This window comes from Pteropus alecto, unplaced genomic scaffold, assembly GCF_000325575.1.
Source record: "Pteropus alecto unplaced genomic scaffold, ASM32557v1 scaffold157, whole genome shotgun sequence".
Taxonomy (NCBI): domain Eukaryota; kingdom Metazoa; phylum Chordata; class Mammalia; order Chiroptera; family Pteropodidae; genus Pteropus; species Pteropus alecto.
Genome location: NW_006440626.1, coordinates 1,630,967 through 1,652,638, shown reverse-complemented (window position 1 = coordinate 1,652,638; position 21,672 = coordinate 1,630,967). Strand labels below are relative to the sequence as shown.

The 21,672-nt window shown below is 45.7% G+C and overlaps 1 protein-coding gene and 1 pseudogene across 6 annotated transcripts in view; one reads left to right on the top strand and one right to left on the bottom strand.

Annotated features, from left to right (window-relative positions):
* Positions 1 to 18,664, bottom strand: part of EFCAB6 (EF-hand calcium binding domain 6) — a 183,415-nt gene extending 164,751 nt beyond the window's left edge. For 2 of the 6 annotated variants that reach the window (XM_025050632.1, XM_025050631.1), the window contains exons 1-4: positions 17,907 to 18,555; positions 17,294 to 17,460; positions 12,005 to 12,102; positions 3,468 to 3,613 (exon numbers count right to left, since the gene is read on the bottom strand). In XM_025050632.1, coding sequence (XP_024906400.1) covers positions 3,468 to 3,613; positions 12,005 to 12,066 — 208 coding nt within the window. In that variant the 5' untranslated portion in view covers positions 12,067 to 12,102; positions 17,294 to 17,460; positions 17,907 to 18,555. The other 4 variants (XM_025050628.1, XM_025050629.1, XM_025050627.1 and 1 more) reach the window with 4 other exon arrangements.
* On the top strand, positions 16,431 to 16,549 carry LOC112484292 (annotated as a pseudogene).
* Positions 18,665 to 21,672: the final 3,008 nt, after the last annotated feature.

Below are 21,672 nucleotides of genomic sequence, written 5' to 3'. Positions count from 1 at the left end.
GAGGAGGCTAAGAATAATGGTAGTTTAGTAAATCTCTTATATTTATGTATGAGCTTGCAAAGGTTTATTAGTAGCTCTGTCTTACATGGTAAGTCCTCAACGAATGTTACATGTCTTTAACATTGCCTGATCTTTCGTAAACTTATTCGCAAGCAGGGGCTAGGGAAGGGTGATGTAGAATCTCCCTTCTACGAGAATTTCTTATCAAGCTGGTGACCCCTCCTGCCATGAGGACAGAGATGGCTTTAGTCTTGGGGTGACCTGGGCCAGATTACAGACTCGAAAAGAGGTTCTCAGTGTGCCAACCTGGACCCACCCAGAGGGCCCTGGGGGACTTCCTCACAGCTGTAAGCTGCCCTGAGCTGTCTTCTGTCTGAGGTGGTAGAACTGGGACCGTGTCGGGGCCCCACAGTCACACTGCTCACAAGTGGCAGTGTGGTGGGTCCTGGGGACCGCTTCCGTCCTTCCTCGGGGCCACGCCGGCCATGAGCGTCGCTCGCCTCCCACGCTCAGTCACTGAGGGCTGATCACACGCAAGGCCTATGATGGGAGCTGGGGATGCCACCCACTCACGACACCTACAGCCTCCTGGAGGGCGAGGAATACGTAACTGGACATACTGGACACCTAGAACAGGGGCGACGGGAGGCAAGTTCTCAGGAAAAGCCTCTTAGAGGAAAGAGGTGACACTTCAGCTGCAACGTGGAGTTCCTGAGAGCAGGGGGCTGGCAGCGAGGGGTGCTGTGGAGGACAGCCACCCTAGGCAAAAGGAGGAGGCGGGACAAGCAGAGGAGGCAGCAGCCAAGGGATGAGACTGCGAAGGTCAGAAGGAGCCGAATCGTGGGCAGGCCTGGCCTCCCGCTTTGTGCTCTGGGTATGGCATGCCACAGCGGCTCTGCACCGAGAGAATGACATAAGCCGATCTTCATTCTTCAACTTCACTGTTACCGTGTGGGAGAGGAACAGTATGGGGGAAGAGGGGAGGCATGAGGCATGTTGGGTAATTACAGCCTGCTCCGGCAAGTGTTCAAGGAGGCGTTACTAAAGTGATAGCCACGCAGTGAAATGCGGGGGGACAGACAAGGCGGCGTCTACAGAACCTTCTGATTCGGTGAGTAGGGGGAGGTGGCGGAAGAGGATAAAGTTCCTGTATCTGGCGTGGTGGCTGGGACGGGGGTGACACTCTCCACTGAGAAAGAGGATACCAGAGGATGCGGCAGGTGGGGTATTTTCCAAGACAGCCACGTCAAGTTCCCCACTACGCGATGTCACGTTAACATACCCCTACCGAAAAGTGAGGTGTACGTTCCTTCGTCTTAAATCTCTGTGGGCTGCGACTAGGGCAGAGCTGACAGAGGTCACAAAAGAGATTACAGCTTCCACCCGGTCCTCTTAAGATGCCCACACCAGCCGTCATGCCGTGAGGCGAACACACAATGGCCAGAGGCTCCCCTGGGAGAGGGCAGGCAGGGATCAGGGGCTTGGGCAGAGGGTGAGGAGAAGGGGCTCAGGTCTCCCGCAAGACTTCCAAGGATACTCAGAAGTGCAAGGGTCCCTCCACTGCTGTCCCGTGGAATCTCAGAAGCAGCCGGCTCACATGAGGGAGCTGCGTGATTCAACACCAGCTAGTAAACGCTCTTCTTGCCTCTGCCCATCCAGCCTGGAAAGCCCCTTCCTGCTCCCAGTTCACAGGGATCCCTCTTGTTAATGTATGTCTCTATCTTGAAATCCTTTCTCGGACTTTTCATGCACACTTTTCATTGCTCTCCAAGAAGCCCCATCTTTATAGCCGAAAGTTCTTCATTTAAAAGTATCAGAAAATGTTAATTTGAAACTATTTGAAATTACTCAAAGGAAAACCTTTTATTTCACATGCCCGCTGCAACTTTCGAGATTTAAAACAAAAGCAGTAACGAAACTCTGTCTAACCTGCTGGTGGGAGTACAAACTGACATCATCTTTCTGGAGGGCGATTCGATGACATTTTCTACATCCATCTAGGATATGGGAAGTCACAACAGACTGTCACTCTCACCCTAACGATGAGGGAACAAATGAGACAAGCTTTAAAAGATGGGTTTCAAAGCCCATCAGATAAATTCCAGAACGGAGCAGCCACTCCTCAGAGACAAAAGACCCACGGCCCCTTCCGTCCCTGCAGAGGTACAGGAAGGAAAGCGAGCTCACTCCACACAGGAATGAGGAGAAAACCACCATTAGCAGCCACACAAGGGCTGGTGCGATGGATTCGCAGGCTGGGAGCCTCGTCAGAGAGCACGTCAGCACCCAGCACCCGCCCTCAAGGACCCTCACACGTGCGCGTATAGCACCCCAAACCTGGAGGTGGGGCACAGAGCTGTGCGACATGCCCGAGGCACACAGGGTCTTCTGCAAGCGGGTTCACCAAAGTCTGAGGACAGAGCGGGAGCTGAGCCCAGTTTCTCTGAAGCCGATGGGGCCTTCGCTAAGTGCGCCTCAGCAGCCCACTGCAGACTGGAGGCGGGGAGCCAGGGCAGAGAGGACCCGTCCGAAATGGCAGGTGGGCTGTCAAGCACACAGCTCCCCCAGGAGGCCCAGCTGGCAGCAAGACTGGACCAGAGACCTCTGGAGTCTCGCCAGGGCTCAGACCTCACAGCTGCTGAAGGGAGGCGTTTGGAACCAGTGGTCACCTAATTCTACCTGAAACTGCAACCACGTCCACACACATCTCAACCTAGAGATTAAACCGAGCCGGCCCATCTCCCCGGAAGCCGGAGAGAGGAAGGGGCATTCCTTTGGCTGGTGGTGAATATTCGTTACTGCTGTCTCTACTGCTTTTTACCCAAATGTCTGGTCTTAAATCTTTTTAAAATTGCAAGACAAGTGGAATAAGAAAAGGCGACCTAATTGAGAGCAAAGGCAGTCATCAGAAGACCCACAGAGAGAGCAGGTGTGGAGACGAACAGGTATGTAAACCAAGAATGACAGATATGTTAAAGAGCTTGGACGTAAACTGAAGACTTCACTTAACTATAATGTACCAACAACGGCTCACAGACGGTACAAATGCACCTTGCTGAAGCAGGACGTTAACGACCCAGGGAACCAGGGCCGGGGCGGAAAGGGGCGGGTGGACCCTCCCCTGTGCCGCAGCTCCATTTTTCTGTGAGCCTATAACAACTTAGAAAATAAAGTGTATCGATTAAGGAGAAACAAAGTAGCTAACGTCCATGGATTCTAGACTCATAGTGTCTGGGTTCAAATCACGACCCCGCCACTTAACAACTATGCACTTCTGGGCAAGTGACTTAATCAACCTGTGTCTCAGTGTCCCCATTAATAAAAGAGGGACAGACAATAATAGAACCTATGTCATTGCTTCATTGCGAGAATTAAATGACATGTGAACCCTTCGTACAGAGTCTGGGACCTACTAAATATACGGAAGGAACATCTACTGTTAGCATTATTTGCTCACGAATACTCACTTGAAGAAGGTCTGAACATGTTTTCGAAATCGCTTCTCGAATAGACTCTACAGGGTGAAGAATGGGGTCTCGAATTTGTGCATTCTGCTCTGTGAGGAGACGAAGTGTGACATTCTGGTAAAACCGCCGTTTTGCACATTACATCCCTGTGATGTAAAAGAAAACAGATTACGTTATCTTCAAGCGCACAGTACAAGCGCGGCCAGCCTCCTACCTGTTCCTTTTCTGAAAGGACAGAGGGAGTCTGTGAAAATGCTGCTGGTGATGACCTTCTTGCCAGCGTCTCAGAGACTGTTCTTGGGGCGAACATAGAATGGTGAGTTTAGACTCCTTGTTTCTAGCAGATCCAATAACCTTCAAAACTGAAAAAATAAAGGAGCTTTTGGACAGGAAAATCCACCTGCATCTCAACTATCGCACACTTATTTCCTTGCTGAGCAGCAGGGTAGAGGCTGGATTCCCTGGGCTCTCCTGATGTGCCTCACTGTATATCTGACACACGGTCAGAGGCAGAGCTGGGGAAGATGGTGGACTGAGGACCTCCGAAAATCCTCTCCTCCACAAAAGCAACGAGAACACTGGCAAAAACTTTCACAATCAACCGTGTCAGAACTCTGGAAATTAATCAAAGGTTTGCAGCAAGCTAGGGAGCATGAATGCATGAAAGATGGTGGGCTCTCTGTATGAACACCAACTTTTGTAGCATTTCAACGTTCTCTATTCGCATCTCCTCCCGCCCCCAAATCTGCAGTAGCCTTGAAAACAAAAGCCTGCGATCACTGTGAAAACCCAACAGGCCGACAGCCACTAGAAAGAGCAGGAGAGAGCTGAGACTCCTTCAAAACTCCACTACCAGAGGATGGTCATGTGTGACCTGCCCGATGGTTCAGAGAAACCCACTCACAGGCTGTCTTGTTTGAACCAATCAGAGCTTGCGAAGGAGAACAGGCTATCGTCAAAAGGCATTTGTTGAAAAAATCAGAGGCAATTGTTGTTTAAAATCTTAGCTTCCTGGGCAGGTGGATAACAGCTGTAGCAAATAACAGATGAACTAAAAAGTTTAGAGAGAAAAGTTGGGGAATGAGATGTCCATAGGGGCTTTGAGAAGCTCCCACATATTCCTGGGAATCTAGACAGCGACTCGCATATGTAGGGCTGTGAGCTCTCACCTCTGGCTGACCTTGAGGCTCTGGTCAAGGTCACAAGCAGGAAGTGAAGGCTACAGTAGAACTGTAAACTTCCTGGCAGTGTGTTGAAGGAATGCTCCAATACACACAAGGAGCCCCTCAGCAGAGATCAGAAGACTATTGTTTCCAGGCATTTAAGGAAATCTCTGTCCGATCATGAGCTGATTACTAAGATAACCAATCAGACTTCAGTGGCCATACATGACAAAGAATACAGACTTTACAAAGTTAATTTAGAAAAGTCACTAAACAACAAAACATGATTTCAAGAATTGCCACATTATGAAAATGTCTAGTTTTCAGCAAAAGATTTATGAGACACACCAAAAAAGAAACAAACAAACAAACAAACAAACAAAGAAGGAAAGAAAGAAAGAAAGAAAGAAAGAAAGAAAGAAAGAAAGAAAGACAGTCAGACAGACAGACCCATACATACTTATCTTCAGAAACACGCAAGCAAGAAAGAAGTGAAACGAAATATTTAAACTGTTGAAAGGAAAAGATACCAATCTAAAACTCTGTACCCAGCAAAATTATCTTTCAAAAGTTAAAGACAAATAAAGACTTTATTAGATAAACAAAAATTGAGGGAATCTGTCGCCAGCACTCCTGCTTGCAAAAAATCTTATTAAAATGAATTCTTCAGAAAGAAAGAAAAATCACATGGGTCAAGAACTCAAAACTATATAAAGAAAGGAAGAGCATTAGAGAAATAATGAATGAAGGTAAAATAAACATATACATACCTAATAACAGAGTCCCAATATACATGAAGAAAAAGACACACTAACAATAATAGCTGGAGACTTCAATATCCATTTTTAATAATGGATAGACCAACTAGACAAAAGGTTGACAAGGAAATAGACGACTTGAACAATACTATAAACCAACTAGACCTAATAGACATCTAAAGAATGCTCTACTTCACGATAGCAGAAAACACATTCTTCTCAAGTGTACGTGGAACATCTTCCAGGATAGATCATATGTAAAGAGATAAAACAAGTCTCAATAAATTTTAAAAAGTTGAAATCATCAATATATGTTCTCTAACCACACTAGAATGAAATTAGAAATCAATAACAGGAAGAAATCGGGTAATTCACAAATATGTAGAAATTCAACAATACACTCCTAAATAACAAATGGGTCAAAGAAAAAAATCACAAGAGAGATTAGCGAATACATTTATATGAATGAAAAGAAAGGCACAACATTATTAAAACTTATGAGATGCAGATAAAGCACTGCTGAGAGGACGATTTATAGCTGTTAATGCCTATATTAAAAAAGAAGAAAATCTCAAATTAACGACTTGACCATCTTCTTTAAAAAACTAGAAAAATAACCAATTAAACCCAGGGAGAATGAAGGAACTAATAAAGATTAGAACAGAAATAAAATTGATAATAAAAAACAGAGGATACCAATAAAAAAAAAAGTTGGTTCTTTGAAAGACTGGCAAAACTGACAGATTTTTAGCTAGCTTGACCCCTCTCTCAAAAAAAGAGAGCAAAATACCGAAATTATTTAAATCACGAATAATAGGGAGGGCATTATTACTGACCTTACAAAAACAAAATGGATTATAAGGTAATAGTAATTGTATGCCAATAAATTAGATCACTTACATGAAATGGAAAAATTCTTAGAAAGACACAAGCTACTGAAACTGAAAGAAGGAAAAAAAGACTCTAAGTAGACTTTTAACGAACAAGGAGATTTAATTAATAATCAAAAAACTTACTGGAAAAAAGCCTAGGACCAGGTGGGTTCACTGGTGAATTCTACTGAACATTTAAAGAATAATTAAAACCGATTCTTCCTAAAAATGAGAGGAGGGAACACTTCCCAACACATTCTAAGTGGTCAGTATTACCCTGATAACAAACCAAACAAAGATATCTAAGAAAAGAAAGCTAAAGACCAATATTCCTTATGAATATAGGAAAAATCCTCAACAAAATACTAACTGCATCCAGCAACAAACAATAAGAATTAGACAGCATGACCAAGTGAGACTTACACCAGGAATACAAGGGTGGCTGAACACAAGTCAGTCAATGTAACGTTACTAGAATCAAGAAAAAAGTATCATCTCAATGAATGCAGAGAAAGCATTTTGCAAAATTCTAAAAAATTGCATGATAAAAACACTCAATAAACTAGGAACAGAAGGGAACTTCCTTGACCTGACGAAAGGCATCAATAAAAAACAAAAGCTGACATCATACTTAATTGTAAAAGAACAAAAGCTTTCCCAAGAATGTCTGCTCTTGCCACTTTCATTCAACATTGTACCAAAGGTTCCAGCCAGAGCAATTAGGCAAGAAAAAGAAATACAAAGGTATCCATATTAGAGACTAAGAAAGAAGTAAAACTATTGCTACTTGCCAATGACATGATTTTGTACACAGAAAATCCTAAAGAACACACACACACACACACACACACACACACACACACACACCCCGGAATAAACAACTTCAGTAAGGTTGCAGGATAAAAGACCAATACACAATTGTATTTTTATATACCTGCAATGAACAATCCAAAAATAAAATTAAGAAAACAATTCCATTTGAAACAGGAAGTGGCATCACCAGCATCAAGTAAGGACGGAGAGATGTCTCAGGATTAAGGAAAGTGGATAAAGAATGAAGTAGTTGTCTAAAGAGAAGGCAAGCAGGAGACTGGGAAAAGTAGGGTGATTGCCAGGGAGTTTTAAGAAGCTTGAAGAAGTTAAGAGACAAGAAACTCAAGTTTATGAAGAAGTGTAAGAAAGGAAAAAAGTTATTCTAAATCAATTAGCACTTATTGGGGATGCGGTATGAGCCAGAAAACGTGCTTGCGGTTTATGAAAGCCTGTCACTGAGCCCTCTCCATGCCTGATCGCTTTTGCTCCTCCCATCTCAGAGGTGAAGACACTGAGGTGCAGAGCAGGCAAGCAGTTTGCCCAGGAGTACAGGACTCCTAAGCCTGGAGCTAGGTCCAGGAGGGGCGCTCTCCCCAGATGTCCTGTTCTCACGGTTGGCCATGGCCAAGGCTTTCCTGTAGCTTCACAAAATGAACGCCCAGCTCCTTGAGGGCGGTGGGAAGCCTCTGGCTGCCCACCGCTGCATGGACGGTTAGGTACACTCATCTCCTGCCTCCCCCGTCTCTTCCGGCATGCGGAGAGGATCCATGGTAACTGCATTCCTTGACGCAGTTATTGCTGATGCAAATAACCACTTTCTTTATTTTATCCATAAATTCACTTCCTAATAACAATCAGGCATGCCAGGGCTTTGGCCTCATGCCTTATTACACCACCTGAGGAGTGAGATAATCACCCAGAAATGTACTGCCTGTTGTGCATTTTATTACTTGAATACAAAGCGATTCAATTCAAGAAACACTTAGTTGAAGACGACATGAAAAAAATAATAATCATATGAAAAGTAATTCCTCCCAGTGCTACTAAGTACGCTGCAGGGAATAATCCTCTTCCAGCGGGAGGACGGCCTGGATGACCTGTTGGGTCTTCTCCAGTTCTAATTTCTACCAATTGCAGAATCATAAAAGCTGGTGAGACTTCAATTACAATATGAATATTCCAAAAAGCCAAATCTGGATAGTTCTGAAAATGGAGCCTATTTGGGTGTTCGTCCCAAACGTCCTTGGTGTACGCATTTTCCAAGCAACTCTGCTCTCACCGGCTCACTCCTCAGCAGACGTTGCCGGCCACACACTGGCGAGGGAGAGGAATGGAAAGAGACGTAGGACCCACTCGACCCTCCAGCAGCTCACCATCTAATCGGGGCTGAAAGAACACGGCGGCACGCTTTCAAAGAACAGGAAGAAGGTACCCACACAGCATCTCCGACTGCACTGACACAGCCTGTAGAAGCTCGGTGACACCAGCCTTCCCGGGGCTGAAGAGCGTGGGAGCCCAATCACCCTATCTCGGGGGTCAGATGGAGGACCTGTCCCAAGAGATGTCATCACCAGTTTATCTCAAGAGGGAAAAGGCTAATCCATCTGTTGATTCCTCGAGCAGAAATAAGGGGGATTGTCATTGTTATTAATACTATTATTTTAAAAATGCATTTATTTTTTCTTTTTAAAAATTAGTTTTAAAAGGCTGTCGAAGCAGGCAAGGAGCTTCAAAACAGTGGTCTCAAAATGGGGCCCTGAACCAGGAACCTCGGCATCACCTGCGAATTTTTTAGAAATGCAAATTCCCAGGCCCCACCCAGACCAACCAATCAGAAATTCTGGGGGTGGGGCCCAGCCATCTGCGTTTTAACAAGGGGAGACCACTACTGTAGAAGAACCTGAACTTGACTTATAAGGATGAGTCCACGCGTAAAGTTCCCTGCTTGATATCAAAATGAAGACCAACAAATGTCACATTTAAATGATTCTACTAGATCCTCCTAGCAATAACTGAGCACCTACTTTGCTGGCCATTAGTTAGTCGGCAACCTTGTGACAATCTTGTGAGTTAGATACCATTACCCATGTTTTTAGAAGTGGAGAAATTAAACCCCAGGGAGAAAAGACAGATTTACTCATGTGGCCAAGACCCAAACTCTCCTAAATTTAATCCCATGCTTTTTGCCCAGCTGTGCCAGGATAGCGCGTGTGTATGTGCGTGTGTGTGTGTGTATGCACGCGTGCACACACACACGCACACTCACACAGATGCATGAGAGTGATTTCTGTGCATTCTCAGATAAACACACTACTAACAGTGAAGTTCGCATATACTGATAGAGTAATAAGAAAATCTGTCAATTCTCAAGAACGTACCTTGCGTTTGTAGAACAGCCTAACGATTCTACAACGTACTCAAAAAAAAAAAAAAACATGTAGAAAACTAAAAGCAAGTCATCTACATAAATAGCTGATCAAATATTAGGATTCAGGGTTTGTGCCACCAATACTGCGAGCCCAGCCCTGCCTCCCCCATCCCAGCCTCATACTCCCTTAATGTCTTAGAACTGGCTGGCAACCCCAGTCTACCGTTTTAAACATAGGAATTAGAAGAACACAGGTTGATTTACAAATATATTCCAAATGATAGAGAATTGTAAAAAACACTTTAGCCAGTCATCTGAATTTAATTTAGCAGAAAAATCTGTGGTTATAAGCTGACCTTGGAAAGCACGTGGCTTACAAACACAGCAGCCCCATGTGTCTAAGCCATAGCCTTCCTCCACCAATAGCCGGCCCTGCGTCAGGAGTCAGGGTCTCCTCCACACAGGCTGTCACCTTCCTCCCAAACCTCATTATTAAAATACCTCCTCTTGCAGCATATATTTCAAGTCTAGCCACACACACACACACACACACACACACACACACACACACACAATCTCAGAAATCAAACTCCGAATATAACACAAACCCTCCAAAGTTAATATACTTTAATGGAATAGTATCTCACTGTCATAAATAACTCTAAGGACTATGTCGAAACACAAAAATGTGTTTAGGAAAAAGTGTAGAGAAAAAGTACAATAGGGGAAATACTATGAATGCAATGACACAAACATGTTTTCCCACATGGACAGGGTGTAGAAGATGTGACAGAAATAACTATGCTGGGATGATGGGGACATCGATCTTTTTTATTTTAAATGTTCTTTAATAAACGCATCACAGCACGCTAGCTATAAGATGCCTAAGCAGGCAGCAGTTACCTGGCTCCTGCCTGCCTCTCCCTTCCCACCTCGTCACTCTCCCACGACCCATGGCTCTCTCTGCCTGGATCTCCCACGTCTCTGCCTTCCCCCGACCCCTCGCCTGCCTAACGCCTCTCCCCTTCAGACCCAGGCGTGACCTTAGGGAGGTCTCCCTCATCACCCTGTCTACATCCTCCTTGTAGAGTCTCTCGTCACAGCCTGTCATCCCCTGTACTGCACTTATCACAACTGGTAATTATACTTTTATCTGGGAAATTAGAAACTTGATTATAAGCTCCATGAAATGTAACGTTTTTATACCACGTACCCCCCACCCAAGAATATCCAGCACATAACTGACACTCCAAAAGTAGTTATTAAATTAATGAATGATTTTCACAGCCCTGTCATTCAAACAGCACTCCCTTCCCAACACGCGCACACGCACACACATGCACACACACGCACGCGCACACACATACACGCACGCACACACACGCACACACACACACATGCGCACACGCTTTCCACTCCTGGACCTTGTTTAGGATCCTCCCTCTTTCCCACCATCCAAGGCAGAAGTTTCAGCGCCATCCATGATTTGTCACTCTCCTCCATGCTGAGAACAAGTGACCGGCATCAGAAAGGGCTTCTGACCTAACACCCATGACACTTAGGGTCGTCCAATGGCTGTCTTCCGTGTTAGACCATTAATGTCATGAGAGCAGGGACCATAACAGATAATAACGGTCCAAAAAATAACCAATGCTGAGCTTGACTGAGCATTACAGTTTTGTGATAATGTGATCCGCCTAAATGCCCGGCTGCCCCGAATACGACCCTAAAGAAAAAGCTGATGTTGTTTTGTCTGTAATGTGTTTTCCCTTTCACGGCCACAAAACTCTAATTTCAGAAAGTGTCTCAGAAATTCTCTCTTACCAAACAAACATTTTCAGACTCACGGCCACGACTAACGCAATGACAGATGTGGCAACAGGCCATGGAAAAACAAGTCGCGTCCGGAAAACCTGACCACAGGTCGGCTGTCAAACAGTCATCCCCATCTCAGAAACTGTTTGACTGGCAGCCTCTGGAAACGGAAGAGCTGCAACCCGTCGCGTTCTCCCATGCCCAGGTGCTGGACAAACCCCATTTATACTGCAGCCAGGCCCCTGCAAGTCCCCTGCTCTGGGAAGGGAAGTTGCAAAGGTTCCCAGCCTCGGAGTCCAGAGGGAAAGGCTTGCCGCTGCTGCCCCCTATAGCCAGGATATGACTCGGCGACAAGAACACCAGCTGAGCCCAGCGCGCCGGGGGGCCCTACAGTGTGACGCAGGCTGAGTCATGTTCTCAGTGCACTGTGACTGTCTGACATTTGCAGTCAGCCTTGAGTATCAAATTAAGGACACTCACCTTTAAAATGGATAAGCCAATGCTTGTTGCTATGATAGAGATGTAAGCTCCTAGACAATTCTGGCACAAAAATCAGCATTGAGTACATGTTGGTTGCATGAACGGCTAACACGACCAGACAGGAGTGATAACGGTGTCATTATCGACTTTTAAAGCACTTTCCTCTCGAGGCCTTACACACAGCGCAAGACACGCGTGTGTCCTGAACTCGACGCAATCTCCTCACCCGTCGGCTGACCCAGGCGTTCGGGAAAGGGCGGCGTCTCACCTGGCCTTGGGACTGCCTGATTTGGTGCTGTTGACAGCTGTTTTGGTGCTATTTCGTTTCATTTCCTTCAAGAAAAACTATTTCTGAATTTGTGTATTCTGAAAAATAAGAGAGCAATGGGGTTAGCACAGATTGGCAGACAGATTTCTTTATTTAGTTTATCAAGCCACAAGAACAGAGCCTTCGGGTCTACAAGATAATCGGGTGCTTCTGCCAGCCACTAAATAATGTCGAAAACCTCAGACGGGTCCTCTACAAGCACGTCACACTAAATTTAGGTCTCCCAGGTGGAGACAGTTCGTGTCAACACTGTATGAGCACACACACACACACACACACACACACACACACACACACACAGATACACATACACCCCGCCCCCCGTGGTCTCCTCTATTTTCCTCACATCAGCCAGAATAATCATTTTTAAATGCTGATCTCCTCACGTTACTTCCTTGCTTTACAAATTCCAATTGCTTCCTACTGCCCTGGAATAAAGACCAGAGTCCTCAGTGGTGTCCCAGGCCATGCGGGACGGGCCCCCGCCTGCTTCTTCAGCTGTCTCCTCCTCCATGCCTCGCCGTAGTGGCCCTTGGCAGTCTCTCGCATGTGGCCTGACCACATGAAAGCTTCTTCCACATGCTGCAGTGGTCTGCCTCGACCCCTCAAGCTTCTCCGCACTCTGCCTAATAATGCCCCTTGTCCCAGAGATCAGTGTTTCTCAAACTTGAGTGTCCTTCAGCGTCGCCCGGAGGGTTCGTCAGAAACCAGCTAGATCCAGGGTGGGTGGGAGTTGGGTGTGGGGTGAGGCCTGAGACTCTGCCTTGTGGACAAGTTCCTGAGAACCACTGTCACACATCTCGGTTTACATGTCACTTCTTCAGGGAGCCTACCTTGACATGCTCACACTAGGTGGACCCCATTACACACTTCCACAAGGACCTCTGTTGTCCCTCAAGCCCTTAGCCAAGTTTGTATCTATTTGTATGAGTATTCAATTAATGCTTGTCTCTAGGCGTCCCCAGATTCCAGGCCACAGACTAGTGTTCAGAGGTGTTCCAAACTTACTGAGTGAATGAATGAATTTGCTTCCACTCCTGAACCTTGATAGGGTAGAAATCCCAGCCCTTGTTCTCCGCTTCTCTCTTACACAGTCCGCAAGTACGTGGAGAATACCCCTTAAATCTCTCCCCGCCTCCTCCATCCCTAAGTTCCCTGCCCCTGATCGTCCTCATGCGTCTAGATTAAGAAATGGCCCCCTAAACCGCTTCCGGGCCTCTGACTTCTCTCCCTGATCCATCCTCCTCAGCTGCCAGGATTTATCATTCTAAAGCACAGATACAGTCATGTTATTTCCCTGGCTTAAAAACATGCAATGCGAAACTATACATGTGTTAGAATTTCATAGAACTCTGAAGCAAGAAAAAAATGAGTGCATGTCAAAACTGGTGAAATCTGATAATGTCTGTAGCTTAGCTACCAGCACTGTGAAATGGTTCTGATCATCATACTATGGTTATTCCGTAAGACGGGAGAAGCTGAAGGCCCACAGGAACTTTCTGTCCTTTTCTACAACTTTTTTATAAATCTAAAATTCTTTTCTTTTTTTTTTTAATGTTTAAAAAATCATGCAATACTCCTTCAGGGCATAAAGTCATTCACGTCATTAATCACCTGACCCAGGTGACTCTTCCAGGTACTGTGGCTCCGTGCAGGCTGCACGTTCACATGGTACTCCGGACAGACCACATGGTTCCTCACCTCTGTGTTTTAGTTCATGCTTTTGCTAGAACTTCCTTCCTCTTTTCCCACCTGGGGCACTTGAATTCATCTTTCAAGACCGAGGGCATAGCTCTCCCTTCGTGAGGCCTTCCTATCCTCCTTAAACGAAACCAACCACGCCTTTGCAGAGAACTTGGTCTCATAGCTTTGTTTTGCCAACTATTTCATTACAAAAGAGAAGGACAAAAAGGTCAAAGCTACCGTAACTCTATTATTTTGCTGTGGGGCTGGTGGGGGGTGGGAGTCGGGGGGACATAAAGTATAAAGTCAAAGTATTAATACTTCCCAGTCCATCTCCCTCGTCCTACCTCTATTTCCACTTTGATTCTCTGCTTCTAGAATTTTCCCTTGGCTGTTTATCTGTGGCCCCTGCTAGTCAGTGAGCCCCTCGAGTGGAAAGAATCAGCAACACTCATCTTTCTGTACACAGCGCCTGCTGCTCGGCCTGGCGCACGGTGAGCAGTCTGCTGGTCTTCGCTCTTTGTGGACCACAGTCATCAACACCTAATACTGTGAGGACGAGAAGCCGGCACTAATTTTATCCTCGTTCTGAAAGCTAAACAATGTTCTGAACACAAGCAAGGTCATTCTTAGCTTTACATCATGCTCAGCTTAGGTTTTCTAAATAAAGAGAACGTAAGACGTCCATGAACATGTTTACTTCAGAACTTGGCAAAGTAGAAATTAGCAAGAATGATAAAACCAATGTCCCCCAAACGAGCACCAAGTCACAGACTATCAAATACACTTCTTAACCACGGGCAGAAACACAATTAGGCTATTTCACTGACATATTTCTTCGTCAGATAAGTATTGATGTCCAGTTTTTAACAGATGCTATTTATATCCGAATCATAACAAAAGTGCCATCCATCTGCCTTGGCTTCCAGAGAAAACATAATTCAACACGAGAGTAAAAAATGTGCACAGCCAAACAGAAATGGCATCAGAAACGAAAATTGTTGGAACTGGTATCGTGGGGGGAAAATTATCATTTGACTAAACTGGAAAAAGTTGCAAGCAACACAAAAGATTTTGGCAGTTAAATCCAAATACTTGGGAAAAATCTTCTTGTCTATTCTGATACCAAATGGACATTTTGTTATATTTTGGGACACGCACCCTATAAAGTTCCCTTTTTAGCCTTCCACACGCTCACTCAGTCATTTATTGAGCATCTACAGTGGGAAAAAGAAAGGGCTTAGAATCAAGAAGGTACAGAGTTAGACTGGTTCCACTACCTTCTGTGCTAACTTGCAAGTTAATTAACCTCCTCCTGACCTGGTTTGCTCATTTGCAAAATGGAAATAATCTTTCTTTTAAAAGCAAGTATTCTTAACCTGGCATCTAGGGACGAAGTCCATGTGTCTTCTTCCATAGGTCTTTAAACTCTTTGAGATGAAATGCAAAATTGTGTGTGAGGTGATTTTTCCAGAGAGAGAATATGCTGCTTTCACCGGCTTCTCAAGGGGTAAGTGACACAAAACAGTTAAATGCCACATCCTAGGCTCGAAGGATCCTAGGTAATGTATTTAAACAGCCAGACACACAGTGGGCTATGTGAATTATTTGGTAGCTGCTATTAATTTTAGGTCCTGGGAAAGTACAGAAAGATAAATCTGACAGAGCCCAGGGCAGAAGGCAGGTAGATGGTTACAGCATAAGGTATTGGGTGTCATCACAGGATAACAGAGGAGGGCAAACCAGAGTCAGTGCAGAAAAACCCCAGCAGGAGACAGTGACAAAGTGGAGGCACCAGGTGCACCAGGACAGTGATGTTACCGTCAATGCGGTGTCCTCGATGCCTAGACAGGGCTTGGCATATGGCAGGTGCTCAGTGAATAACTGGTAGGTAAATAAGCAAACGAGTGAATGGAACTGACCCAGGGCACAGGATAACATCATCTAGAACTCCCGGGGGAAAACAAAATTCAGAAGGTGTTAGTAAAAAACTATCACTATTCAAAATCGCTCACTTCAAAAAATTCCATACAAATGCAATAGTCCACGTTCTCTCTCGAAATGGTGCAGACGCTGAGCCTTCACCTTCGTCCTTTAGCAGTAATCAGTCCCTCCCCAGCTTCGTGATGAACCCCGGGAAAAGTGTCTTTTAGATCCAGGTGTTAGAAAAGCTTTTTTTCCCCAGACTTAAAATGCCTTATTTGCCTGGACAAAATGAACTTCCTTTTTTTTCTTTTTTAAAAAAATTTTTTTCCTTGTGTTCAAGAAGCTCCCAGCTAAATTAATCTAGCTAAAGCTCCCACTATATTAAGCATTATGGACGATCTGAGTATTCTTTCATCCTAATGTTACTTTCCTATTTGATCTGTATTTTTCATGAACCTGATTTACATGTTTCTGTTTTACCATTTTATATGTATTCTTACGTCACCTCAAGGCTTTTGTGGGACGTCCAGAGTGTACACATTTCGAGAGTGCTGGAACACTAGTCAAGAACACAGGTTCTATTACGAGGCAGTCATGGAGTAGAAGCCACTCTACCATTGTGGCTTCTAGCCACACTCTGCCTTGAAGCCACTTAGCGGCTCTGCGTCCCTGTTGCCTCATCTATAAAAAGGGAATAGTATCTGTACTTTTTCATAAGCAGCTGGTGAGGACTCAGTTTAAAAAATGTGAGGCCCCAGTCCACGGCCATGCCACCCTGAACAAGCCCGATCCCGTCTGATTTCGAAAGCTAAGAAGGGTCGAGCCTGGTTAGTACTTAGATGGGAGATCACCTAAGAAGACCAGGTGCTGTAGGCGTTAAAAAAAATAATAATAAAAATTGAAAAAAAAAATTAAAATAAAATAAAATAAAATAAAAAATAAGGGATTGTAAGCTGACAAGGTCCTTGCAATCTGTGAGGTCAACCAAGGGTTGCCTCGTCTAAAAATAAATAAATAAATAGTAATTATAGAAAAAAAATGCGAGGCCCCAAACGTGGAACATCGTTGAGTGCTCAGTATTAGCTGGCAGTAACGGTCCTAGCTGTGGCACCAGACGCAGTGAAACTGCAGGCAAACGGATGGAGAGCAAAAATAACAATGCCACCTGAAACGACGCAAACAGAACGAAATAGCAGTAAAAGGTCAACGCTGAGAGAAAAAAGTGGAAACAAGGCTCGTTAGTACTGAAAGAGTATCGCATGCATATGTTGTCTCTAGTCACAGAGTTTTCTCAAATATCTCCCTTCCCTTTACATTTGCTCTTCTAAATGGTGTGGATATCCCGGATAGCACTGGGTTGAAAGTGAATTAATATTTAAATATTATGAGAATGCAATCTATATAATTGTGCGATTTATATAATTAGATAAATACGCTTTAGAACAGGTCATCTCACTTGTGGTATTTCAAAGAAGAAAGAGACTTCTGTCTCACTCGGTTTCTCGTCTATACGATCTAGCTTATTTTTCCAGCCTGGCAGGGGAAGGAAGGAGTCATCCAAGAAAACCTTCGGTGACTCTCACCGTCTACTAACCTTAAACGATCACTCTCGGTACACACCTGTAAAGAAGCTTTATTAAAGCGATTGTCTTGTTAACAGCCAGTGGCCTCCCAGGAGATTCCTGCTCTGGGCAGGCACTCGACTACGGACCATCCTTCTGGAGGTGGTTCTGTCTCCATGTGCCAGTCAGCTGTGAGAATCACAGCATGAGCAAAGAGGAGGATGGCTGGAAAAGAGCAAAAAAAAAAAAAAAAAAAAAGGCAGACAAGATTGGAGAGCAAACTGAAAGTCTCCGGTAAGCATTGCTTGACAAATATTTACCAGCACCTACTGTGAGCCAGGCACTAAAATGAAGGCAGAGAGAAAGGGGAAGTGTGGGTAACCGAAATAAAACCTGTGCCCTCCTAAAGCTTGCAACGAGGTTGCATGGGAGGCAAATATTTTCACAGATAATCAAAGGGCCCGTGCTCGATTCGCTTTCGAATTCCCAGAATTTAGCCAAGTAAATGTTTGTTGGATTGAAGACAATGAACAAAAGAGATGAAGGAACTACAGTAGGTCATAGTCGAAATATTTTTTTGCAGCGTTTCTGTAAAACCAGCCACTTAGGGGTGCATATAACTTAAGAAACGGTATTAAATCGCTCTTCTTGAAAGTGAAGTGGTGATTTACCCACGGTCTGAAATAAGCTCTGGGCGACTGGACATTTCACAAAACTTCTGAGGGAGGCGGGGATAACTCTGTGCCGTCTGAGGAAGAAGAATGTGCTGCTAGAAAGTGCAGAGACCTTGACATGAGACAGAAGTGCTGAGTTTGAATTCTGACTCTGCACCTTCCTAGGTGTGTGATTTTGGACAATCCCCTTCATCCCGTAGGGTTCAAGTCCTCATCTGCAAGGTGGAGTTAAATGATATTCATAAGATTACTGTGGGGGCAAATGAAATAAGAGACAGGAAACGTTTCTTAAATCGGAGTGACTGAAGGCATTACCACACATTTCCCATGGGACCCTCAGAGCTCCAGGGAGAAAAATGTCACCACGTTGTTCGTTTGCAGTCTGTCTTCCCCAAATATCACGTCATCTCCATGGGAACAGGACCTTATTATTCACCGCAGTAGCCCCAGAGCCTACAACGGCGCCTGGCACACGCACGCGATGAACGAGAAAACGCGTCACCGGCCTGACACCGGGGATCAGGAGGGGAAGCTCCGTGTCCCGGTGGGCGGCCGCCGCCTCAGGGCTGTGGGACCTTCCGAGCTGCCCGCCGCTAGGGCCTTCCTCCACCCCGTCGGCTCGCGCCCGCGGTCCCGGCGCCGAGGCCGCGCCGCCTTACCCGTGCCCCTTCCTTTTCTCCGCCTCGTGGCGCCACACCCGCGCGCGGGGACCTGCAGGCCACCGGGCCGCGGAGGCCCGGCCCACTCGGCGTCTCTAGGACGCCGTTGCCCGAGCGACGATGGCACTCGCTGATTGGAGGATGTGTCTCCGCACGAGGCAAGAAGCCAAGCTCCGATTGGCCAAGTCGACTGCGGGTGCGGGGGGCGTGGCCAGGCCGCGCCGGGGGCTCCGCCCCCACGGAAGGAACTTCCTCAGGGAGTCCTGTCCCGAGGGAGCGGGAATTTGTCCTGAAGGCGTGTGTCACGGAATCGGGGTTCTGGGAAGCGGCCTTAGCGCGAGCTGGCGGTTGGACTGGTCGCACCAAACCGCTGGGAGCCGCGTGGTCTGGGGGAAGCCAGTCCTCTCCGGAGGAGCGACCACGCGTCCCCACTCCGGCCGGCTTCTGGACGGGGGAGCAACGCGTCTAAAGCCGGACCACTCCCTACGCCCTTCCAAATGTTAGCACTTGTAGCTACTGGGATTGTCGAACTCACCGGCGTGTCCAGTCGTGTCCTGCTGGCCTCGTCCAGGAGACCGAGAGCCCCGTGGAGAGGGGACCAGCTTGCTTCGCCCGCTGCTGTCGCCTTAGCTCCGACCGCTTAGGGGGCGTTCGGTAGGTAGTCGCCAAATGAGCCGGTTCTTGCCCACACTCGGAAGCCAAGTGGAAGCTCGATGAGTCGTGTTGATAATAATAATAATAAGAGCAAGAGCCGCTGGCCCTTAGGGACCACTTCCCTTTGCTAGGCACCCATCTATGTTACTTGTCATTCGATCTGCTTTGAGCTTGATAACAGCCCAATGAGGTAGGTGCTATGGTTACTCCCACTTTGCAGATGGGAAACCGAGGCACGGAGGGGGATCCATGGACACACAGCTAGTCAAAGGCAGAACCAGAATCAGAACCCACGCAGGTTAGGTCCCAAGTCCATGCTCTATATCACCCCGTGTACCACTGACTTGTGGGAGAGAGGCAGTAACCCAGGGGCCAGTCCTTCACGGGTGTCCCGAATCGCATCTCCATTTGCCTTCTCTTGGATTTCATTGCTTAGGTCAGCAGTTCTCAAAGCGTGGTCTGGGAACCCCTGGGGGTCCTGAGACCCTTTCAGAGAATCCATAATCATCAAAACTTTTATAGTTGACACTAAGATGTTACTTGCATTTTCACTCTTATTTTCTAAGGAGTGTACAGTAGGGATTTCTGAAGCTACGATACGTCATGTGTGATACTGCAACAGATTGAATACAAAAGATAGGAGAATCCAGCTGTCTTCCCTTAAGCAAACATTAAAGAGATTTTCAAAAATATAAAACTGCCTTTTCATTAGTTTTTATTTGGGAAAGTATTTTTCATAAAAAAGTTAACATGTAAGGGGTTTATTGTTATTTTAAATGAATTAGTAAATGTTTAAAAATTTTCTTATCAGTTTTACTTTCTAAAATGGTAAATATTGATAGATATAACCCACAAAAACAAAAGCTCTTTGGGACCCTCAATATTTTCCAAGAGCGCAAATGGATCCTGAGACCAAAAGTGCTCAGCTCAATTGCCTCTCTCTCATGATAGCCAACAATCTCATTCCCTCTCCCTCTCTTGCTCTCTCCCCCACCCTCCCTCCCTCCTTCTATCCCTCTAAAAACATACTCTAGGATCTCACATCTTTAAAACTATTATTTTTTAGTACCCACCCCATTTCTCTGCTCCCTTATAACCACTTCTCAGTAGAGTTGTCTATACATGCTGTCTCTGTTTCTGTAATCATTCCCTCTCGATCAGTCTTACCAGAGGCTTGGCTCCATTATTCTTTGGTCAATTTTCATAAATCTTTCACTTATACTTGACTTTAGCTTACTCGACCTCTCAGCAGCAGTCAACCCAGTGGATCATTCCCTCCTACCTGAAACTCATTCTTCTCAGCTTAATATCGGACAATCCTGGGGATCATCCTAAATCACCAACTATCCAATTCTCAGGCCCCACTGGTCATTCTCCCCCTCTGTATGGCCTTTGGACATTAGGGTCTCTCTGACTGACCTAGATAGTGCTCTTATGCTTAATTTCAGCTTTGACCCGTCCACGGGTGTGTATCAGAGACCCCTTGGACTTCAGCCACCCACACAGCCCTTGGTCCGCTGACCTCCCTCACTCTGACCCATTTCAATAAGTGGCACCACTTAACCTAGGAAACCTTGTTATTATCCTGTAACGATCGTTGTGCCGTCCTCAACATCCAGTCCTTCAGTGAGTCCTGTTGGTTCCAACGCCAGAGGACGTACCCTGTAACCTCACCCATTCTCTCCAGCCTCACCCGCGGCCCCTTGCCTCATGAGGACAAAACGTGGACAGAGTCTGTAACCGCGGTGTTGGAGGGAAAGGCACCGCAGGGGCAGCAGGCTCAGCACTGGCTAGCTTAAATCACTTCAGCAAGTCCTTTACCCTCTGTAGGCATTGGCTAACCCTGGGAGAGGCAGTCACTCCAGTGTTAGCAAGGCCTCAAGGTGACAAAGCATCAGGAAATATGGAAAATAAAAATCATGGGAAATACGAGTGGTTTCTCCATTCATCTGCTGCTAGATGGGTGTGTGGGTTGTTTCTACCTTTCCGCTACTATGAATAATGCCACTGGGAACACTGGAGTACACAGTATCCAAATCCCTCTCTTCATTTTGGGGGAATATAGGAGTGGAATTTTTGTTGCTGTTATTGTTATTTGTTCCTTCAGTTTTCGGGAGAAATGACACAGGAAACTGTATTTAGTGTGAGTCTGCTGGCGATGAATCAATTCCGTTTTTATTTATCTGAAAATGTGTTTATTTGTTTTCACTCTAAAGGATATTTTCCCCGAGTATAGAACTCCAGGTTTGCAGTTATTTTTTGTTCAGCATCTTAAAGATGCCGTTGGGTTATGTTCTGGCTTCCATCATTTCTGTTGCAGTGTTGGCCGTCTGTGTGATTGTTATGCCTTTGAAAGCAACGTGTCTGTCTTTTCTCTGGAAATTTTTAAGGTGTGCCTCGGTGTGGTTTTCTTTGTCTTTATCCTGCTTCGATTTTGTAGCATATCTTGA